This window comes from Haematobia irritans, chromosome 4 (assembly GCF_050003625.1).
Source record: "Haematobia irritans isolate KBUSLIRL chromosome 4, ASM5000362v1, whole genome shotgun sequence".
Classification (NCBI taxonomy): Eukaryota; Metazoa; Arthropoda; class Insecta; order Diptera; family Muscidae; genus Haematobia; species Haematobia irritans.
In genome coordinates, this window is record NC_134400.1 from 196,276,515 (window position 1) to 196,300,045 (window position 23,531).

General features: G+C 30.0%; 1 protein-coding gene and 1 long non-coding RNA gene across 3 annotated transcripts; one reads left to right on the plus strand and one right to left on the minus strand.

The window, feature by feature from the left end:
* Positions 1-3,698: 3,698 nt before the first annotated feature.
* On the minus strand, positions 3,699-23,531 carry LOC142234623 (uncharacterized). Of its 2 annotated transcripts, none has more exons than XM_075305778.1 (2): positions 23,315-23,531; positions 3,699-4,885 (listed from the first exon to the last, which is right to left on the minus strand). In XM_075305778.1, exons 1-2 carry the CDS (start codon positions 23,351-23,353, stop codon positions 4,013-4,015), a joined length of 912 nt encoding a protein of 303 aa, XP_075161893.1. In that variant the 5' UTR covers positions 23,354-23,531; the 3' UTR covers positions 3,699-4,012. The 2 variants fall into 2 exon arrangements, with proteins under 2 accessions (XP_075161893.1, XP_075161894.1); XM_075305779.1 differs by lacking the exon at positions 23,315-23,531 and adding an exon at positions 4,967-5,107.
* On the plus strand, positions 15,799-16,683 carry LOC142236362 (uncharacterized). The gene is made up of 2 exons (XR_012722002.1): positions 15,799-16,525; positions 16,601-16,683. It is a non-coding gene; the product is annotated as an uncharacterized LOC142236362 (long non-coding RNA).

The window sequence follows — 23,531 nt, forward strand, 5'->3', positions numbered from 1 at the left end:
GGTTGAAATTTTGCACTAGGAGTAGATTTAGCATTGTAGCTATGTGTGCAAAATTTGATTGAAATCGGTTCAGATTTAGATAAAGCTCCCATATATATCTTTCGCCCGATATGGACTAATATGGTCCTAAAAGCCAGAGTTTTGGCCAAATTTGGTTGAAATTGTGCACAGGGAGTAGATTTAGCATTCTAGCTATGCGTGCCAAATTTGATTGAAATCGGTTCAGATTTATATATAGCTCCCATATATAGCTTTCGCCCGATTTACACTCATATGACCACAGAGGCCAATTTTTGCTCCGATTTAGTTGAAATTTTGCACAAGGAGTAGATTTAGCATTGTAGCTATGTGTGCCAAATTTGGTTGAAATCGATTCAGATTTAGATATAGCTCCCATATATATCTTTCGCCCGATATACACTTATATGGACCCAGAAGCCAGAGTTTTATCGTTTGTTATAGCTTGAAATTTTGCACAAGGAGCACAATTGGTAGTATAGTCATGTGTGCCAAATTTGATTGAAATCGGTTCAGATTTAGATATAGCTTCCATATATATTTTTCGCCCGATATGGACTTATATGGCCCCAGAAGCCCGAGTTTTTGCCCAATTTGGTTGAAATTTTGCACAGGGAGTAGATTTAGCATTCTAGCCATGCGTGCCAAATTTGATTGAAATCGGTTCAGATTTATATATAGCTCCCATATATAGCTTTCGCCCGATTTACACTCATATGACCACAGAGGCCAATTTTTTGCTCCGATTTAGTTGAAATTTTGCACATGGAGTAGAATTAGCATTGTAGCTATGCGTGCCAAATTTTATTGAAATCGGTTAAGATTTAGATATAGCTCCCATATATATGTTTTGCTGATTTCGACAAAAATGGTCAAAATACCAACATTTTCCTTGTAAAATCGCCACTGCTTAGTCGAAAAGTTGTAAAACTGACTCTAATTTTCCTAAACTTGTAATACATATATATCGAGCGATAAATCATAAATAAACTTTTGCGAAGTTTCCTTAAAATTGCTTCAGATTTAAATGTTTCCCATATTTATACCCTGCGCCACACTGTGGAACAGGGTATTATAAGTTAGTGCATATGTTTGTAACACCCAGAAGGAGACGAGATAGACATATGGTGTCTTTGGCAATAATGCTCAGGGTGGGTCACTGAGTCGATATAACCATGTCCGTCCGTCCGTCTGTCTGTGAACACATTTTTGTGATCAAAGTTTAGGTCGCAATTTAAGTCCAATCGCCTTCAAATTTGGCACATGTTCCTAATTTGGGTCAGAATAGAACCCTATTGATTTTGGAAGAAATCGGTTTAGATTTAGATATAGCTCCCATATATATCTTTCGCCCGATATGCACTAATATGGACCCAGCAGCCAGAGTTTTATACCGATTTGCTTGAAATTTTGTACAAACATAACACTTAGTTGTATAGTCAAGTGTGCAAAATTTGATTGAAATCGGTTCAGATTTAGATATAGCTCCCATATATATCTTTCGCCCGATATGGACTAATATGGTCCTAGAAGCCAGAGTTTTGGCCCAATTTGTTTGAAATTGTGCACTAGGAGTACAATTAGTAGTGCAGTTTAGTGTGCAAAATTTGATTGAAATCGGTTCAGATTTAGATATAGCTCTCATATATATCTTTTGCCAGATATGGACTAATATGGTTCTAATAGCCAGAGTTTTGGCCCAATTTGGTTGAAATTTTGCACAGGGAGTAGATTTAGCGTTGGCTATGCGTGCCAAATTTTATTGAAATCGGTTCAGATTTAGATATAGCTCCCATATATATGTTTTTCTGATTTCGACAAAAATGGTCAAAATACCAACATTTTCCTTGTAAAATCGCCACTGCTTAGTCAAAAAGTTTTAAAAATGACTCTAATTTTCATAAACTTCTAATACATTTATATTGAGCTATAAATCATAAATAAACTTTTGCGAAGTTTCCTTAAAATTGCTTCAGATTTAAATGTTTCCCATATTTTTATACTAACATTGTGTTCCACCCTAGTTCATTCATTACCCGACTTAAATTTTGAGTCTATAGATTTTGTAGAAGTCTATCAAATTCTGTCCAGATCGAGTGATATTTAAATGTAAGTATTTGGGACAAACCTTTATATATAGCCCCCAAAACACTTGACGGATGTGATATGGTATCGAAAATTTAGATCTACAAGGTGGTGCAGGGTATAATATAGTCGGCCCCGCTCGACTTTGGACTTTCCTTATTTGTTTTTACTAACATTGTGTTCCATCCTAGTGCATTAGCCGACTTAAATTTTGAGTCTATAGATTTTGTAGAAGTCTATCAAATTCTGTCCAGATCGAGTGATATGTATTTGGGACAAACCTTTATATATAGCCCCCAACACATTTGACGGATGTGATATGGTATCGAAAATTTAGATCTACAAAGTGGTGCAGGGTATAATATAGTCGGCCCCGCCCGTCTTTAGACTTTCCTGTCTTGTTTTGACTCAATCTCGCGGATTGGCTTAATTTCTGGCTTTCTCATAAGTCATTGATAAGAAAAATGATAATCAGAAGCAACTATGCCTGGACCAGTGCTTCCAAATAAGTATTACTTACTTCTGCCGTTAATGTAGTGAATAGTGTGCTAAGGATTTCGTAGAAGGATGGATGGCCCAGATTCAATGATTGTACAATCTGCATATGATACAGCCTCAACGCCGTCAGGAAGGGGTGGAATAGAGGATAAGTAGGGATTGAACAGAGCCAAAAATATCATCCCACCTTAGGGAACCACCTGTTTCACTGTAATAAATTTCACGTACCGCTCAGAAAATTAAGAACCCAACGTTTGGTTCCTGCCGGTAGGGACTTGTCGAATAGTACGTATCGAATAAACATTTGACAAGATTTTCTATAGAAATAAAATTTTCTATAAAAACTAAATTTTGACAAAATTTTCTATAAAAATAAAATTTTGACAAATTTTGATAAAATTTTCTATAGAAATAAAATTTTAACAAAATTTTCTATAAAAATAAAATTTTGACAAAATTGTCTATAGAAATAAAATGTTGACAAAATTTTCTATAGAAATAAAATGTTGACAAAATTTTCTATAGAAATAAAATGTTGACAAAATTTTCTATAGAAATAAAATGTTGACAATATTTTCTATAGAAATAAAATGTTGACAAAATTTTCTATAGAAATAAAATTTTGACAAAATTTTCTATAGCAAATAAAATTTTCTATAGTAATAAAATTTACATACGATGCAATATAATTCACGGCCTACATTTCAGTATATATTTCTAAAAATTCCTAGAACTCGATATGAAAGTCGATTTAAAAAAGAGCAAACTTCTATCGTAGTCGAATTTGAAGAATACTAATTTTCCACTTACGTAAAGTCGATTAGCGATCCTGGTATTCATTATACATGTATGGAATCTTGATATAATTGTCTCCTTAACCTACAGAAATTAATGTGTTTTTTTAACCCAACATTAACAAAAAACATCTAATACAACATATCATCTTTAAGGCCAGTATTAAGTTCGCATTACCTCAAAAAATAATTATTTTTCGACGTTTATTTTTCCTTCATTTATTTTTGAGTTTAGCGGCCAAACACGAACTTACCCTGAAATGATACGCAAACGAAAAATCACAAAAATTCAATCATGCGATATTTTTGGATTATTTTGATTTTTTTATAATCATTTTAAATTGTTTTGTTTTTTTTTTTTTTTTAATATACAAAAGTCATTTCACAATAAATCAAATCAAAATATTTATATAAAATCATCAATATTTTTCAATTAAAATTCCATTTTGTTTGGTATAAATAAACCACTATGGCCAAAAGCTAAGCCAATTGATTTCAATATAAAAAAAATATAATTTAAAACAAAAACGTTACAATTCTTATTTGTAAGTTTATGAGGGTGAGGGAAGAAGAAGTCCTGGCACTGTCTGTCCTACAACAAGGCCCCTAAATATACTTTACGTCGTTGATGCCTGTTGCTGTTGCATATCAGGAGTCAATTGTTGTTGTTTAGCCTCTAGATTAGATTGTACCCAAGCATTGAAAACATTTCGACAATGTATGACCACACATTCATTGCTACAGTATTCATCCTCCCAGTCAGGATTTATAATTGCTCGTTTATTGCAATTTTCCCGGGTGCATTTTTGTGAAGTTTCAATTTCATTGACAACATTCACCTGATCCTTGCCACCTTCACCAGCGATGCCGGTGGTGGTGGTGGTGGTAGTGGTGATGGCGGCATTGGTAGTATTACCAGAAACTGTATTGTTAGCCACATTTATTTGTGATTGTATTGAATTACTTGCTGATGGTGGAGGTTGTTGTTGTTGATTAATATCCATGGTAAATACTGCAGGTTTGCTATGAGCTATTACTTGTTGTTGAATTGTGGTGGCCTCGCTTCCTCTGTCTGGACTTAAGGGGGTATTTACATTTTGTTGTCGGTAAGTACGCATTTGTTTGATATATTCATTTTTGGCCAATTCGTTTTTCTTATTGTATACCTCTTTGTGTGATTGATCCAAGGCCTCCCACATGGAGGCAACAATTTTCGATAGTTCCTGGAATGAACAACTAGGATTCTGTTGTTTTATAGCACTAACTGTGTCACGAAAAAAATAAGCATAGGCTGATAAGGGTTTCGCTGGCTCATTGGGCATTTGTTTGCGGGCTGCCAATGTAGTTGGTGGTCCAGAGCCAGTTGTTGTTATTCCTCCCCCCGTCAATGATTGTGTTTGTCCTATAGCAGTTGGCGTTGCTGTAAACGATTCATCATTGGCCGTAAGATATTCATCTGAGGAATTATGAAGATTAATCATACGTTTTGTCTGTAATGGTCCCAAAGAAGAAAAAAAATTGAAGACTCATAAAGAATTTTAATTGATTGAAAATTTCAGGACAACACTCACTAAGAGCTTCTTCATTTGTTGTGACTAAATACTGAACTAAATATCAAATAAAAAAAAAAAAACAAAAAAAAACTACAACTGTAAGCGAGAAGCGTTCGTCATTATTATTATTTTTTTTTATTATTATGGATGTGTTCTGGTGTACTGGTCAATTGGTATATTTGCTTTCCAGAATGATGCAGAGATCAAAATAGTCGATAAGGGCCTCGACGATGGCGGATACGAGTTGGGTGTATTTCGAATGTATTACTTGTGTGTGTGTTGTTTGTAATAGAGCTCAACGGGAACGAAATATTATAAATCAAATAATAAACAAAACTGACCTCAAACCTAAACTTTGATAACAATTTTTTGGTTTTTTAAAAACCCCAAGACATCTAATTCCTCTAAAATCGAAATGCCATTATAGTGTAGCGACAATTAAATCATAATAACTTTGAGCGGACTAAGCATTTTATTTAATGTTTGGAACATTTAGTCGTTGTAGACAAAATTTATGGTTTGATGTTACGAATATGACCGAGTAACAAAGTTGCATAAGGAATTTTTTTTTTGTTGTGAAATAGAATGCCATCAGACACAGCTGTTAATAATGATACTCATTGATGATCGTTGTATATTGTTCATAGGTATTACATTACGACTGCAGCCCCTCCATTTCACAAGCAAGTTTAGATATTTATAAAAACGATGATCAAACTCATAAAACCATTGTGAGGGTAATCACGATTTTGGATCTAGGACCCATACTTAACCCTCCGATGGCTGGTAAGGTACTTGTGGACTTTTTGGACTTTCAAAAGTTTATTTGCTATAGAACATTTTGTCACCAATTTTATTTGCTATATAAAATTTGTCAACAATTTTATTTGCTATAGAAAATGTTGTCAAAATTTTATTTGCTATAGAAAATTTTGTCAAAATTTCTATAATCTATCGCAAATTTTATCAAAGTTTCTATAATCTATAGAAAATTTTGTCAACATTTTATTTGCTATAGAAAATTTTGTCAACATTTTATTTGCTATAGAAAATTTTGTCAAAATTTTATTTCTAGAGAAAATTTTGTCAAAATTTTATTTCTATAGAAAATTTTGTCAAAATGTTATTTCTATAGAAAATTTTGTCAAAATGTTATTTCTATAGAAAATTTTGTCTAAATTTCTATAATCTATCGCAAATTTTATCAAAATTTCTATAATCTATAGAATATTTTGTCAACATTTTATTTGCTATAGAAAATGTTGTCAAAATTTTATTTGCTATAGAAAATTTAGTCAACATTTTATTTGCTTTAGAAAATTTAGTCAACATTTTATTTGCTATAGAAAATTTTGTCAAAATTTTATTTCTATAGAAAATTTTGTGAAAATGTTATTTCTATAGAAAATTTTGTCAAAATTTGATTTCTATAGAAAATTTTGTCAAAATTTTATTTCTACAGAAAATTTCGTCAAAATTTCTATAATCTATAGAAAATGCTGTCAAAATGTTATTTCTATAGAAAAATTTGTCAAAATGTTATTTCTATAGAACATTTTGTCAAAATTTTATTTCTATAGAAAATCTTGTCAAAATTTTATTTCTATAGAAAATTTTGTCAAAATTTCTATAATCTATCGCCAATTTTATCAAAATTTCTATAATCTATAGAAAATTTAGTCAACATTTTATTTGCTATAGAAAATTTTGTCAAAATTTTGATTTCTATAGAATATTTTGTCAAAATTTTATTTCTATAGAATATTTTGTCAAAATTTGATTTCTATAGAAAATTTTGTCAACATTTTATTTGCAATAGAAATTTTTGTCGAAATTTTATTTGCTACAGAAAATTTCGTCAAAATTTTATTTCTGTAAAAAATGTTGTCAAAATTTTGATTTCTATAGAAAATGTTGTCTATAGAAAATTTTATTTCTATAGAAAATTTTGTCAAAATTTTATTTCTATAGAAAATTTTGTCAAAATTTTATTTCTATAGAAAATTTTGTCAAAATTTTATTTCTATAGAAAATTTTGTCGAAATTTTATTTCTATAGAAAATTTTGTCAAAATGTTATTTCTATAGAAAATTTTGTCAAAATGTTATTTCTATAGAAAATTTTGTCAAAATGTTATTTCTATAGAAAATTTTGTCAAAATTTCTATAATCTATCGCAAATTTTATCAAAATTTCTATAATCTATAGAATATTTTGTCAACATTTTATTTGCTATAGAAAATGTTGTCAAAATTTTATTTGCTATAGAAAATTTAGTCAACATTTTATTTGGTTTAGAAAATTTAGTCAACATTTTATTTGCTATAGAAAATTTTGTCAAAATTTTATTTCTATAGAAAATTTTGTGAAAATGTTATTTCTATAGAAAATTTTGTCAAAATTTGATTTCTATAGAAAATTTTGTCAAAATTTTATTTCTACAGAAAATTTCGTCAAAATTTCTATAATCTATAGAAAATGTTGTCAAAATGTTATTTCTATAGAAAAATTTGTCAAAATGTTATTTCTATAGAACATTTTGTCAAAATTTTATTTCTATAGAAAATCTTGTCAAAATTTTATTTCTATAGAAAATTTTGTCTAAATTTCTATAATCTATCGCCAATTTTATCAAAATTTCTATAATCTATAGAAAATTTAGTCAACATTTTATTTGCTATAGAAAATTTTGTCAAAATTTTGATTTCTATAGAATATTTTGTCAAAATTTTATTTCTATAGAAAATTTTGTCAAAATTTCGTCAAAATTTTATTTCTGTAAAAAATGTTGTCAAAATTTTGATTTCTATAGAAAATGTTGTCTATAGAAAATTTTATTTCTATAGAAAATTTTGTCAAAATTTTATTTCTATAGAAAATTTTGTCAAAATTTTATTTATATAGAAAATTTTGTCAAAATTTTATTTCTATAGAAAATTTTATCAAAATTGTATTTCCATAGAAAATTTTGTAAAAATTGTATTTCCATAGAAAATGTTGTCAAAATTTTATTTGCTATAGAAAATGTTGTCAAAATTTTATTTCTATAGAAAATGTCAAAATTTTATTTCTATAAAAAATGTTGTCAAAATTTTGATTTCTATAGAATATTTTGTCAAAATTTTATTTCTATAGAAAATGTTGTCAAAATTTTATTTCAAAATTTTATTTGCAATAGAAATTTTTATCGAAATTTTATTTGCTACAGAAAATTTCGTCAGAATTTTATTTCTGTAAAAAATTTTGTCAAAAGTTTGATTTCTATAGAAAATGTTGTCTATAGAAAATTTTGTCAAAATTTTATTTCTATACAAAATGTTGTCAAAATTTTATTTGCAATAGAAAATTTTGTCCAAATTTTATTTGCAATAGAAATTTTTGTCGAAATTTTATTTGCTACAGAAAATTTCGTCAAAATTTTATTTCTGTAAAAAATGTTGTCAAAATTTTGATTTCTATAGAAAATGTTGTCTATAGAAAATTTTATTTCTATAGAAAATTTTGTCAAAATTTTATTTCTATAGAAAATTTTGTCAACATTTTATTTCTATAGAAAATTTTATCAAAATTGTATTTCCATAGAAAATTTTGTAAAAATTGTATTTCCATAGAAAATGTTGTCAAAATTTTATTTGCTATAGAAAATGTTGTCAAAATTTTATTTGCAATAGAAAATTTTGTCAAAATTTTATTTGCAATAGAAATTTTTGTCGAAATTTTATTTGCTACAGAAAATTTCGTCAAAATTTTAATTCTGTAAAAAATTTTGTCAAAATTTTGATTTCTATAGAATATTTTGTCAAAATTTTATTTGCTATAGAAAATTTGTCAAAATTTTATTTGCTATAGAAAATTTTGTTAAAATTTTATTTGCTATAGAAAATTTTGTCAAAATTTTATTTGCTAGAGAAAATTTTTTACAAATTTTATTTGCTATAGAAAATTTTGTCAACAATTTTTTTTGCTATAGAAAATTTTGTCAACATTTTATTTGCTATAGAAAATGTTGTCAAAATTTTATTTCTATAAAAAATGTCTATAGAAAATTTTATTTCTATAGAAAATTTTGTCAAAATTTTATTTCTATAGAAAATTTTGTCAAAATTTTATTTCTATAGAAAATTTTGTCAAAATTTTATTTCTATAGAAAATTTTATCAAAATTGTATTTCCATAGAAAATTTTGTAAAAATTGTATTTCCATAGAAAATGTTGTCAAAATGTTATTTGCTATAGAAAATGTTGTCAAAATTTTATTTCTATAGAAAATGTTGTCAAAATTTTATTTCTATAAAAAATGTTGTCAAAATTTTGATTTCTATAGAATATTTTGTCAAAATTTTATTTCTATAGAAAATGTTGTCAAAATTTTATTTCAAAATTTTATTTGCAATAGAAATTTTTATCGAAATTTTATTTGCTACAGAAAATTTCGTCAGAATTTTATTTCTGTAAAAAATTTTGTCAAAAGTTTGATTGCTATAGAAAATGTTGTCTATAGAAAATTTTGTCAAAATTTTATTTGCAATAGAAAATTTTGTCAAAATTTTATTTGCAATAGAAAATTTTGTCAAAATTTTATTTGCAATAGAAATTTTTGTCGAAATTTTATTTGCTACAGAAAATTTCGTCAAAATTTTATTTCTGTAAAAAATGTTGTCAAAATTTTGATTTCTATAGAAAATGTTGTCTATAGAAAATTTTATTTCTATAGAAAATTTTGTCAAAATTTTATTTCTATAGAAAATTTTGTCAAAATTTTATTTATATAGAAAATTTTGTCAAAATTTTATTTCTATAGAAAATTTTATCAAAATTGTATTTCCATAGAAAATTTTGTAAAAATTGTATTTCCATAGAAAATGTTGTCAAAATTTTATTTGCTATAGAAAATGTTGTCAAAATTTTATTTGCAATAGAAAATTTTGTCAAAATTTTATTTGCAATAGAAATTTTTGTCGAAATTTTATTTGCTACAGAAAATTTCGTCAAAATTTTAATTCTGTAAAAAATTTTGTCAAAATTTTGATTTCTATAGAATATTTTGTCAAAATTTTATTTGCTATAGAAAATTTGTCAAAATTTTATTTGCTATAGAAAATTTTGTTTAAATTTTCTTTGCTATAGAAAATTTTGTCAAAATTTTATTTGCTAGAGAAAATTTTTTACAAATTTTATTTGCTATAGAAAATTTTGTCAACAATTTTTTTTGCTATAGAAAATTTTGTCAACATTTTATTTGCTATAGAAAATGTTGTCAAAATTTTATTTCTATAAAAAATGTTGTCAAAATTTTGATTTCTATAGAATATTTTGTCAGAATTTTATTTCTATAGAAAATGTTGTCAAAATTTTATTTCTATAGAAAATTTTGTCAACATTTTATTTGCAATAGAAATTTTTATCGAAATTGTATTTGCTACAGAAAATTTCGTCAGAATTTTATTTCTGTAAAAAATTTTGTCAAAATTTTGATTTCTATAGAAAATGTCTATAGAAAATTTTGTCAAATTTTTATTTCTATAGAAAATGTTATCAAAATTGTATTTGGTTGTTTTAATTAGTTGACCTTTAAACTTTTAATTATATTTGCTTAGTTCGGCTTGAGGTCATGTGAATAAAAACAGATGTTGTTGTTTTTTGAGTTGTATTTTTATATTTAAAATTTTCCAATATTTCGAGACATCTCCGATGCTCGTCTTCAGGGAAATTACTTTAAACAAAAAGAAAAAACATTTATCACATTAACAAAAAAATATATCATTACATGAAAAACACAGATAATTACATTTAAATTTAAAGAACAGTGAACTTCTTTACAAGGGAGTATATTTACAACTAAAAGCTAATCTGTCTTTCTATATTTTTGTACAATATTTCTATAAATATGTGCACAATGGTCCGTATCAGTCTTAAAATTCATTCGTCTTTCTGCAGGTACATTTATAATATGTAGCATCTCCAGAGTAAATCTCCTTTTATAATTGGTTTCTTGCGTCAAAATATCTACGTCCTTAAAGTTTGGTTTGTGTCCTGTTAAAGTGCAATGTGCTGCAAGTGCCGTCTTTTGCTCCAAGGACTTATCAGTGGCTTTCTGATCAGATTTATGCCCTGAGAGTCTAGTTTTTAATTTGGTTTTCGTTGTACCAATATATACTTTTTGGCAAGTATCAGAGTCATTTCCATTGCATTTGATCTTATATACTACGTTTGACTTGTCTTCTTTCTTAATTTTAGATTTTGTCTTGCTGAAGAATTGATTTACTGTATTATGAGTCCTTTGTGCAATTTGAAATTTGTCCTTATTTAGCATGTTAGATGATTTGAATCTTTCCGAGAATTGGGGGACATATGTCAAGGGTTTATAAATTTTGGGTTCAATTTCGTCATGTTTGATATGTTGTTGTTCTTTTACATGTTGTATTAGGTCGTCAATCGTCTTATTCGGGAAATCATTTAATCGCAATATGGTCCTTATCTTATCTTCGTTGTCCTTATGAAATATTTTGTCGCTGATATCGTGTACTCTTCTTATAAAATTTGTAGCCGTATTCATTATAACTCGTCTAGGATGTTTGGAGTTGAAATTTATCAATCGTCCTGTGGCTGTTGGCTTTTGATACCAGTTAATTTTTATTCCATTTCTGTGCCTTAAAATTATGGTATCTAAGTATGGTAACTTGTTGTCCTCTTCTGTTTCCATCGTAAATTGAATTTGTCTATCAAAGGCGTTTAAAGCTGATAAAGTGGCCTGAACGTCATTTTTATTCAAAATACAGAACAGATCATCTACATATTTTGTCATTATTTTTGGTTTAATAGTCAATTTTTCCAATACTGAGTCCAAGAGTACTTCCATTACAATATCGGCGATAATAGGTGAAGCTGGTGATCCCATTGGCATTCCTTTACGTTGCTCATACACCTTGTCATCATATACAAAATATCTTGAGTCCTTTATACAAAAAGTTAACATTTCTATAAAAATATCCATCGGTATCTTCGTATAGTCCTTTATTTCGTCCCATTTTTCTTTTATAATCTTAATCGCCAAATTTACTGGAATGCTTGGAAAAAGAGATACTACGTCAAACGAGATCATTGTTTCATTGTCCTCAATCTTAATATTACTGGTTTTATTCTTAAATTCAATTGCGTCCTTTACATTATATTTGGAATCTTTCGTCAAATTTTTCAAAATATTTACAATATATTTTGATAGTTCATAAGAGGGGGAATTTATTGAAGAACATATCGGTCTTACAGGAACTCCTTCCTTATGTATCTTCGGAAGTCCATAAATTCGAGGGGCGTTAGCAGTTTTACATATCAATTTTAATTTTTCGTTGGTGTCAATGATGTTCATTCTGAATAATTTTTCCACCAGTTTGTTATTTTTGGTTTGTAGTGTTGATGTCGGATCTCTTTTTAAGCGTCTATATGTACAAATATCTCTTAAAATATTTTTCATCTTTATTTCATAATCGTCTTTATACATCGCTACGGTTTTTCCCCCTTTATCAAAGACGAAAGATTCCAAATATAATGTAAAGGACGCAATTGAATTTAAGAATAAAACCAGTAATATTAAGATTGAGGACAATGAAACAATGATCTCGTTTGACGTAGTATCTCTTTTTCCAAGCATTCCAGTAAATTTGGCGATTAAGATTATAAAAGAAAAATGGGACGAAATAAAGGACTATACGAAGATACCGATGGATATTTTTATAGAAATGTTAACTTTTTGTATAAAGGACTCAAGATATTTTGTATATGATGACAAGGTGTATGAGCAACGTAAAGGAATGCCAATGGGATCACCAGCTTCACCTATTATCGCCGATATTGTAATGGAAGTACTCTTGGACTCAGTATTGGAAAAATTGACTATTAAACCAAAAATAATGACAAAATATGTAGATGATCTGTTCTGTATTTTGAATAAAAATGACGTTCAGGCCACTTTATCAGCTTTAAACGCCTTTGATAGACAAATTCAATTTACGATGGAAACAGAAGAGGACAACAAGTTACCATACTTAGATACCATAATTTTAAGGCACAGAAATGGAATAAAAATTAACTGGTATCAAAAGCCAACAGCCACAGGACGATTGATAAATTTCAACTCCAAACATCCTAGACGAGTTATAATGAATACGGCTACAAATTTTATAAGAAGAGTACACGATATCAGCGACAAAATATTTCATAAGGACAACGAAGATAAGATAAGGACCATATTGCGATTAAATGATTTCCCGAATAAAACGATTGACGACCTAATACAACATGTAAAAGACCAACAACATATCAAACATGACGAAATTGAACCCAAAATTTATAAACCCTTGACATATGTCCCCCAATTCTCGGAAAGATTCAAATCATCTAACATGCTAAATAAGGACAAATTTCAAATTGCACAAAGGACTCATAATACAGTAAATCAATTCTTCAGCAAGACAAAATCTAAAATTAAGAAAGAAGACAAGTCAAACGTAGTATATAAGATCAAATGCAATGGAAATGACTCTGATACTTGCCAAAAAGTATATATTGGTACAACGAAACCCAAATTAAAAACTAGACTCTCAGGGCATAAATCTGATCAGAAAGCCACTGATAAGTCCTTGGAGCAAAAGACGGCACTTGCAGCACATTGCACTTTAACAGGACACAAACCAAACTTTAAGGACGTAGATATTTTGACGCAAGAAACCAATTATAAAAAGAGATTTACTCTGGAGATGCTACATATTATAAATGTACCTGCAGAAAGACGAATGAATTTTAAGACTGATACGGACCATTGTGCACATATTTATAGAAATATTGTACAAAAATATAGAAAGACAGATTAGCTTTTAGTTGTAAATATACTCCCTTGTAAAGAAGTTCACTGTTCTTTAAATTTAAATGTAATTATCTGTGTTTTTCATGTAATGATATATTTTTTTTGTTAATGTGATAAATGTATTTTCTTTTTGTTTAAAGTAATTTCCCTGAAGACGAGCATCGGAGATGTCTCGAAATATTGGAAAATTTTAAATATAAAAATACAACTCAAAAAACAACAACATCTGTTTTTATTCACATGACCTCAAGCCGAACTAAGCAAATATAATTAAAAGTTTAAAGATCAACTAATTAAAACAACAAAATACACGGAAGGCACACCGCAATAATTTTCAAAATGAAACTTTACAAAAACATTAAACATAAATATAACACAGAAACGAAAAATATAATCAAACAATATTCCAAAAGTAACAGGCAAGCAGCATCCCTAAAGGCATCAACCACTTTTCTAATAAAATGCAAACAAGCAGGTATTATACCAAAATTCATCACTAATACAACAACACATACTTATAACATCTTCAATACTAACAACTTGCCGCCAAAATTCAAACGAGAATTAGAAAAGCATAACTATAACTTTCACACTAAAGTATTGAATCTCATCATACAATACAAACACATGCAAATACACAAAAATACAATAATGATTTCTAATGCTAAAGATAAACTAAGCAAAGTCATGAGTACGGATGACTACAACAAATTCATTGAGAGTGAAAATACTCTCAGAATATCACACAACTATAAAATTAAAACTACTCACATTAAAAAACTAAACGCATTAAAACAACAACAACAAGTAGAGCTTGGCATGAACAACAAAACAAGTTGGTTTGAGAATCTCACAAATAAAACCATACCAACTAATGTTAAATGGCTGCTTTCTCTAGGACCCAAGTTTTCTCTTCCGACAACAACAACTTCCTTTCCGTTGTTCAATGTTATAGCTGAAGGCGATGAGTGCATACAAACATTAGACAATAAAGAAGAACAAGAGAACGCGAGAGTACGTTTAGCTTCTCTTATAGATGACCACATACAAAAGACTAAACCAAATAAGAAAGAGAAATTTATACTTGACACAGTGGGGGAGACACGGAAATATCTAAAGGAAAATAAAGATTTACTTATTCTAACTGCTGATAAAGGGGGAAAAACCGTAGCGATGTATAAAGACGATTATGAAATAAAGATGAAAAATATTTTAAGAGATATTTTGTACATATAGACGCTTAAAAAGAGATCCGACATCAACACTACAAACCAAAAATAACAAACTGGTGGAAAAATTATTCAGAATGAACATCATTGACACCAACGAAAAATTAAAATTGATATGTAAAACTGCTAACGCCCCTCGAATTTATGGACTTCCGAAGATACATAAGGAAGGAGTTCCTGTAAGACCGATATGTTCTTCAATAAATTCCCCCTCTTATGAACTATCAAAATATATTGTAAATATTTTTGAAAAATTTGACGAAAGATTCCAAATATAATGTAAAGGACGCAATTGAATTTAAGAATAAAACCAGTAAAGGAAAGGACTCAAGATATTTTGTATATGATGACAAGGTGTATGAGCAACGTAAAGGAATGCCAATGGGATCACCAGCTTCACCTATTATCGCCGATATTGTAATGGAAGTACTCTTGGACTCAGTATTGGAAAAATTGACTATTAAACCAAAAATAATGACAAAATATGTAGATGATCTGTTCTGTATTTTGAATAAAAATGACGTTCAGGCCACTTTATCAGCTTTAAACGCCTTTGATAGACAAATTCAATTTACGATGGAAACAGAAGAGGACAACAAGTTACCATACTTAGATACCATAATTTTAAGCACAGAAATGGAATAAAAATTAACTGGTATCAAAAGCCAACAGTCACAGGACGATTGATAAATTTCAACTCCAAACATCCTAGACGAGTTATAATGAATACGGCTACAAATTTTATAAGAAAAGTACACGATATCAGCGACAAAATATTTCATAAGGACAACGAAGATAAGATAAGGACCATATTGCGATTAAATGATTTCCCGAATAAGACGATTGACGACCTAATACAACATGTAAAAGAACAACAACATATCAAACATGACGAAATTGAACCCAAAATTTATAAACCCTTGACATATGTCCCCCAATTCTCGGAAAGATTCAAATCATCTAACATGCTAAATAAGGACAAATTTCAAATTGCACAAAGGACTCATAATACAGTAAATCAATTCTTCAGCAAGACAAAATCTAAAATTAAGAAAGAAGACAAGTCAAACGTAGTATATAAGATCAAATGCAATGGAAATGACTCTGATACTTGCCAAAAAGTATATATTGGTACAACGAAAACCAAATTAAAAACTAGACTCTCAGGGCATAAATCTGATCAGAAAGCCACTGATAAGTCCTTGGAGCAAAAGACGGCACTTGCAGCACATTGCACTTTAACAGGACACAAACCAAACTTTAAGGACGTAGATATTTTGACGCAAGAAACCAATTATAAAAGGAGATTTACTCTGGAGATGCTACATATTATAAATGTACCTGCAGAAAGACGAATGAATTTTAAGACTGATACGGACCATTGTGCACATATTTATAGAAATATTGTACAAAAATATAGAAAGACAGATTAGCTTTTAGTTGTAAATATACTCCCTTGTAAAGAAGTTCACTGTTCTTTAAATTTAAATGTAATTATCTGTGTTTTTCATGTAATGATATATTTTTTTGTTAATGTGATAAATGTTTTTTCTTTTTGTTTAAAGTAATTTCCCTGAAGACGAGCATCGGAGATGTCTCGAAATATTGGAAAATTTTAAATATAAAAATACAACTCAAAAAACAAAAACATCTGTTTTTATTCACATGACCTCAAGCCGAACTAAGCAAATATAATTAAAATTGTATTTCCATAGAAAATTTTGTAAAAATTGTATTTCCATAGAAAATGTTGTCAAAATTTTATTTGCTATAGAAAATGTTGTCAAAATTTTATTTCTATAAAAAATGTTGTCAAAATTTTATTTCAATAGAAAATTTTGTCAAAATTTTATTTGCAATAGAAATTTTTGTCGAAATTTTATTTGCTACAGAAAATTTCGTAAAAATTTTATTTTTTTTTAAAATGTTGCCAAAATTTTGATTACTATAGAATATTTTGTCAAAATTTTATTTGCTATAGAAAATTTGTCAAAATTTTATTTGCTATAGAAAATTTTGTTAAAATTTTATTTGCTATAGAAAATTTTGTCAAAATTTTATTTGCTATAGAAAATTTGTCAAAATTTTATTTGCTATAGAAAATTTTGTTAAAATTTTATTTGCTATAGAAAATTTTGTCAAAATTTTATTTGCTAGAGAAAATTTTGTACAAATTTTATTTGCTATAGAAAATTGTGTCAACAATTTTGTCAACATTTTATTTGCTATAGAAAATGTTGTCAAAATTTTGATTTCTATAGAATATTTTGTCAAAATTTTATTTGCTATAGAAAATTTTATCAAAATTTTATTTGCTATAAAAAATTTGCCAAATTATATTGCTATAAAAATTTTTTCAAAAGTTTACTTCTATAAAAAAATTTTCTCAAAATTTTATTTCTATAAAAAATTTTATTTCTGTAGAAAATTTTGTTAAAATTTTATTTCTATAGAAAATTTTGTCAATATTTTATTTCTATAGAAAATTTTGTCAAAATTTTATTTTGTTATTATTTTATGATAATAAAAAATTAATGCTTTCCGCAAATCATCACTTTCTGGTACAAAAATTGTCTGTTCAATGACTTGATGTATACCAAAATATTTTCACAGATCTCACAGAAAACAAAAAAAGAAAAGAGCTCGTTCACAACAAATATTCCCTATCGAGACATTTGTATCTTGACTGGTATTGCTTTTCTTTCATTTTACTGTAACCTGTAGACTCTTCCGCTTCATACCACACTGAATATTTGTATGCCAGTTCCTTTATATGCACTAATAGTCAAATGTTAGACTTTCGATTTAGAAACGAATAAAGAAGTAATGTGATGCACAAGGATCGTATATCTCGGTCTGACTTTATATTCACAGTGTTCATTCAGTATATGGTAGACCTATCTCGCTAGTGCAAAACATTAGTTGACCTTTCAAGGGGTAGCACTCAGGGATGAGATTACAGAGATACAGTAATGCAGTTATACCACATATACATTTCATCGACTGGGCGCTGTGTTCCTCCTTGTAGGTTAGGTTAGGTGTAGTGGCAGCCCGATATTTCAGGCTCACTTAGACTATTCAGTCCATTGTGATACCACAGTGATGTAATACTCTCTGAGTGCTTCCCGATTCTATGTTAAACTCAATGTCAAGGGACCTCCTTTTTATAGCCGGACGGCGTTCCACATTGCAGTGAAACCACTTAGAGACGAAACAACACGTACACTGATGGCAGCCGCTGGCCAATGGGTGGAATCCATTGGGTCAATCCGGTACAAAGAACCCGCCGCCGTGGGATTGATTCTCGGGGTCACGTACGACAGCCTTTTTAGGTCGTCCGCCCATGCCACTGCAATTTGTGATAAGCTCCGCGGTAGAAACAAGGTCCTCAAGTCAATTGCCGGCAGCACTTGCGGTGCGGACAAAGAAACCTTGTTGCCTACATATAAGGCAATTGGCCGGTCAGTGGTAAACTATGCAGCGCCAGTGTGGACACCTCAAACGAGCGACACGCAGTGGAATAACATACAGACTTGGCAGAACGCTGCCCTTAGAACTGCAACAGGATGTCTTCCCAGTACACCCCTGGATCACCTTTATGCGGAGACTAAGATCATCCCAGTGCATCGACACAATTACATGTTGTCAAAGCAGTACCTCTTGGGTTGCTATCGTAGTTGTCATCCAAATCACCATCTTGTGGATAGACAACCTCCTCCCTGGAATGTAAGGGTTGATCTTCACCTTCTAGAGCCCGAGATCCAGCGTTATAAAAGAGAGCATTTAGATCAGGCAGCATACTAGACAGATCTGAACAGGATTCATGAGGATACTGTAGCTGAAGATGTGAGAAGCTATAAGGTTAATCCTGTTCTCGGAGTCCAGGGTAGTTTTGGCCCAACTAAGATCAGACAAGTGCAGCCTCCTTAATTCCTACTTATCAGTGATTGATAGCAGCGTAGCTGACGTGTGTTCCATCTGTAACCAAGGGCCACATGACACTCGCCACCTTTTCGCTTGCCCAGCTAAGCCTACCCGTCACACCACCACCAGATCACTCTGGACACACCCCATCCTTGTCGCAGAGTTTTTTGATCTGGCTACTAGATGAACTACACAAGCATAGAACAAAATGGATGAAACTACATTGAAACCTGTTACAACAACAACCACTTAGATAAGCTTTGAAACCCTCAGAAATGTCAACACCATTACTGAGGTGGGATAATTCACCACTGAAAAACTTTTTGGTGTTTGGTCGAAACTGGGTTTGAACCCAAAACCCTGTATATGTAAATCGGGCATGCTAACCATTGCACCACGGTGGCTTCCTCATCCTTGTAACCTGTACTCAAAACTGGCTGTTGTACGGACAAGCTGGTTGGTGCTATGAGACTTCAATTATGTCACTCTACCTTAGGCAAAGATAAGATGTTTGTAGCCTTGGCAGAGTAAAATTATGATACTAAGTTATACATGGTGAACAAGGTTCCTTGGGTCCAAAGCTCCCTTACAATTTTCACAATCGATGGTTTTTTGGGATTGCTTCCCATTTATTTTGCTTAGAGGAATTTTGTCTACTTAATTAAGTCCGACCGGAATTATTGTACAAGGCGCTACATTAGATACAATTTCAATGCTGATAGGAGCAGGTAGGATAGATAATGGATATTATGGTCAAACAATGTTTGGGATATAAATCAGCCTTAAAGAACTCTCGTTTTGAGTGTATATGGCTTTTATCCAGTATCATCGCCTTATTGTTCGGTTATCGACGGTAGAGAGGTTTTGGCAACATCCCCGAAAAGATACACGTTACAGCATCAAAAGGCTTTGCTAGGACACGTCTCTACGGTACAGTACTAGTCCCTGGTGTGTATGGGCCAGTCCCAGTTCAGGTCAAAACATATAGAAGGAAACGGTCACTTTAACAAGGGTTTGCCATTGAGGCTGTTAAATTTACACTTTTAGGACACCAAGGAGTGTCCTTTCTTGGACAATTTAGTAGGAACATCCCATAGACAGGTATTCATGACATTCTGTCTCGAACAAACTATTGGAAATCTGTTTCCTTTTTGTCACGAATCGCATCAGAAGTGAAAAAACTTTCTATGATTAACAATAGGTTAGGTGGCAGCCCGATGTATCAAGCTCACTTAGACTATTTAGTCCATTGTGATACCACATTGGTGAACTTCTTTCTTATCGCTGAGTGCTGCCCGATTCCATGTTAAGCTCAATGAGAAGGGACCTCCTTTTTATAGCCGAGTCCGAACGGCGTTCCACATTACAGTGAAACCACTTAGAGAAGCTTTGAAACCCTCAGAAATGTCACCAGCATTACTGAAGTGGGATAATCCACCGCTGAAAAACTTGTTGGTGTTCGGTCGAAGCAGGAATCGAACCCACGACATTGTGTATGCAAGTCGGGTATGCTAACCATTGCACCACGGTGGCTCCCAATAGGTTATTCTGATAATCGTATCTCACTAAATGCGTATATCCAATTTTAGATTTTAATTTCTAGCGAGCATGGAAATCAATAAATTATGAATATTTAAAATTTGCGACAAACGGGAGCAAAGGTAACAGTCCTCTGATATGTCCGTCAGTGGCAACTTACACCAATTTCTCGTAGGAGTGTTACGAGTATCGCCTTGTGACAATTGAGCTATGCTAAAATTGTTTATAAGCTGTTTATACCCTGCGCCACTCTGTGGAACAGGGTATTATAAGTTAGTGCGTATGTTTGCAACACCCAGAAGGAGACGAGATAGGCATATGATGTCTTTGGCAATATTGCTCAGGGCCGGCCCCTGAGTCGATCTAGCCATGTCAGTCTGTCCGTCTGTGAATACATTTTTTTAATCAAAGTCTAGGTCGCAATTTTAGTCCAATCGACTTTAAATTTGGCACAAGTATTTTTTTTTTTTTTTGTCAGAATAGAACCCTATTGATTTTGGAAGAAATCGGTTCAGTTTTAGATATAGCTCCCATATATATCTTTCGCCCGATATATACTAATATAGCCTCCAGAAGCCAGATTTTAAGCGTGATTTGCTTTAAATTTTGCACAAAGAGTACAATTAATAGTGTTGTAAAGTGTGCCGAATTTGGTTGAAATCGGTCGAGATTTAGATATAGCTTCCATATATATCTCTCGCGTGATATACGCTTATATGGTCCCAGAAGCCAGAGTTTTATACCGATATTCTTTAAATTTTGTACAGGGAGTAGAATTAACGTTGTCGACACACATGCCAATTTTGGTTGAAATCGGTTCAGATTTAGATATAGCTCCCATATATATCTTTCTTCCGATTTACACTCATATTGACCCCAGAGGACAAATTATATATATATATATATATATATATATATATATATAAATATATATATATATATATATATATATATATATATATATATATATATATATATATATATATATATATATATATATATATATATATATATATATATATATATATATATATATATATATATATATATATATATATAGTATATATATATATATATATATATATATATATATATATATATAATATATATATATATATATATATATATATATATATATATATATATATATATATATATATATATATATATATATATATATATATATATATATATATATATATATATATATATATATATATATATATATATATATATATATATATATATATATATATATATATATATATATATATATATATATATATATATATATATATATATATATATATATATATATATATATATATATATATATATATATATATATATATATATATATATATATATATATATATATATATATATATATATATATATATATATATATATATATATACCAATTGGGTTGAAATCGGTTCAGATTTATATATAGCTCCCATATATATCTTTCGTCCTATTTAAACTTATATGACCTCAGAGGTCAAATTTGTAATCCGATTTTAGTGAAATTTTGCACAGGGAGTAGAATTAACATTTTATCTGTGCGTGGCAAATTCGGTTGAAATCGGTTCAGATTTAGATATAGCGCCCATATATATGTTTTTCTGATTTTGACGCTACTGTTAAACGGAAAACTAGCAAATGACTCCAATTTCCTTACACTTGTAATAAATACCTATCGCCCAATAAATCATTAATACACTTTTGCAAAGTTGCATAAAAATTGCTTGAGATTTAAATGTTTCCAATATTTTTTACTAACATTTTGTTCCAATCCAGGGCATTAGCCGACTTAAATTTAAAGTCTATAAATTTTGTAGAACTCTAACAAATGTTGTCCAGATCGGGTCAGATTTAAATATATGTATATGGGAACATAACTCTTTATATATAGTACCCAACACATTGGACGGATTTGATATGCTATCGAAAATATGGATCAAGTGGTGCAGGATATAATATAGTCGGCCCCGCCCGACTTTAGACTTTCCTTACTTGTTTTTTACTAACATTTTTTTCCACTCCAGGGCATTAGCCGACTTAAATTTTAAGTCTATAAATTTTGTAGAACTCTAACAAATGTTGTCCAGATCGGGTCTGATTTAAATATATGTATATGGGAACATAACTCTTTATATATAGCACCCAACACATTGGACGGATTTGATATGCCAACACATTGGACGGATTTGATATGGATCTACAAAGTGGTGCAGGGTATAATATAGTCGGCCCCGCCCGACTTTAGACTTTCCTTACTTGTTTTGTGTTTGCCCAAGTTGAAAGCCAGTGGATGCTAATGAACTTTGGTGTTGTTCATGCCGAAAGTGTCATCAATTATTTTGCCAGTCCATAATGTTTTAATCGTTGCCTTTGAGATATTAGGAAACAGTCTGTGTTCAATGTTACTGATTAACATTTTCGCACAGCAGCTATTCGATGCACGGATTATAGTATGAAGGACAGCTTCCATCGGGCGATAACCTTACATATGCTTCACCGATCAAGAAATTTATTTATCATAATTTTTATCCATATTTCTATGAAATTGAACATCGTTCCAGATGCCTCTATAACTATAAGGTGAAATGTGAAGCTATTGCATTCCACGACACCACGTTTTAATCGAGACAGTAATATATCCAGTGCTCATGTCACATGTCACATATCACTCTATTCACACTCTATACCGCATTTACATTACACTTTTCAAAATCCACTTTAATTAGATTTCAACTGTGTCCTATGGTCCTATGCAACAATAACAAAACATAATTTATTCATGGATTATTTACCTTGTCCTCACTCATGGATGGTGAATGAAATTGATTCATGATATTTTGGTCCTTGTCTTGGTTTTGTTTTCTAAACTAAACTCCAATTGGTTTATGTGTGCTGTATTTATTTATTACGAATATAATTGCGGTTAACATGCATGCTAAAATTAGAAAGATGTTCTTTTTTGTCAAGGAACAAATCACTTCTTTCGTCTAAACAACAGAGCCCAGTAGT

What these genes read in the sequence shown, in the direction of transcription:
- LOC142234623 (XM_075305778.1), bottom strand. Translation starts at nt 23,353, where the DNA reads ATGAATCAATTTCATTCACCATCCATGAGTGAGGACAAG. An exon ending in CATCCATGAGTGAGGACAAG is followed by an intron (nt 4,886 to 23,314) that starts GTAAATAATCCA and finishes GGACCATTACAG; the next exon opens with ACAAAACGTATGATTAATCT.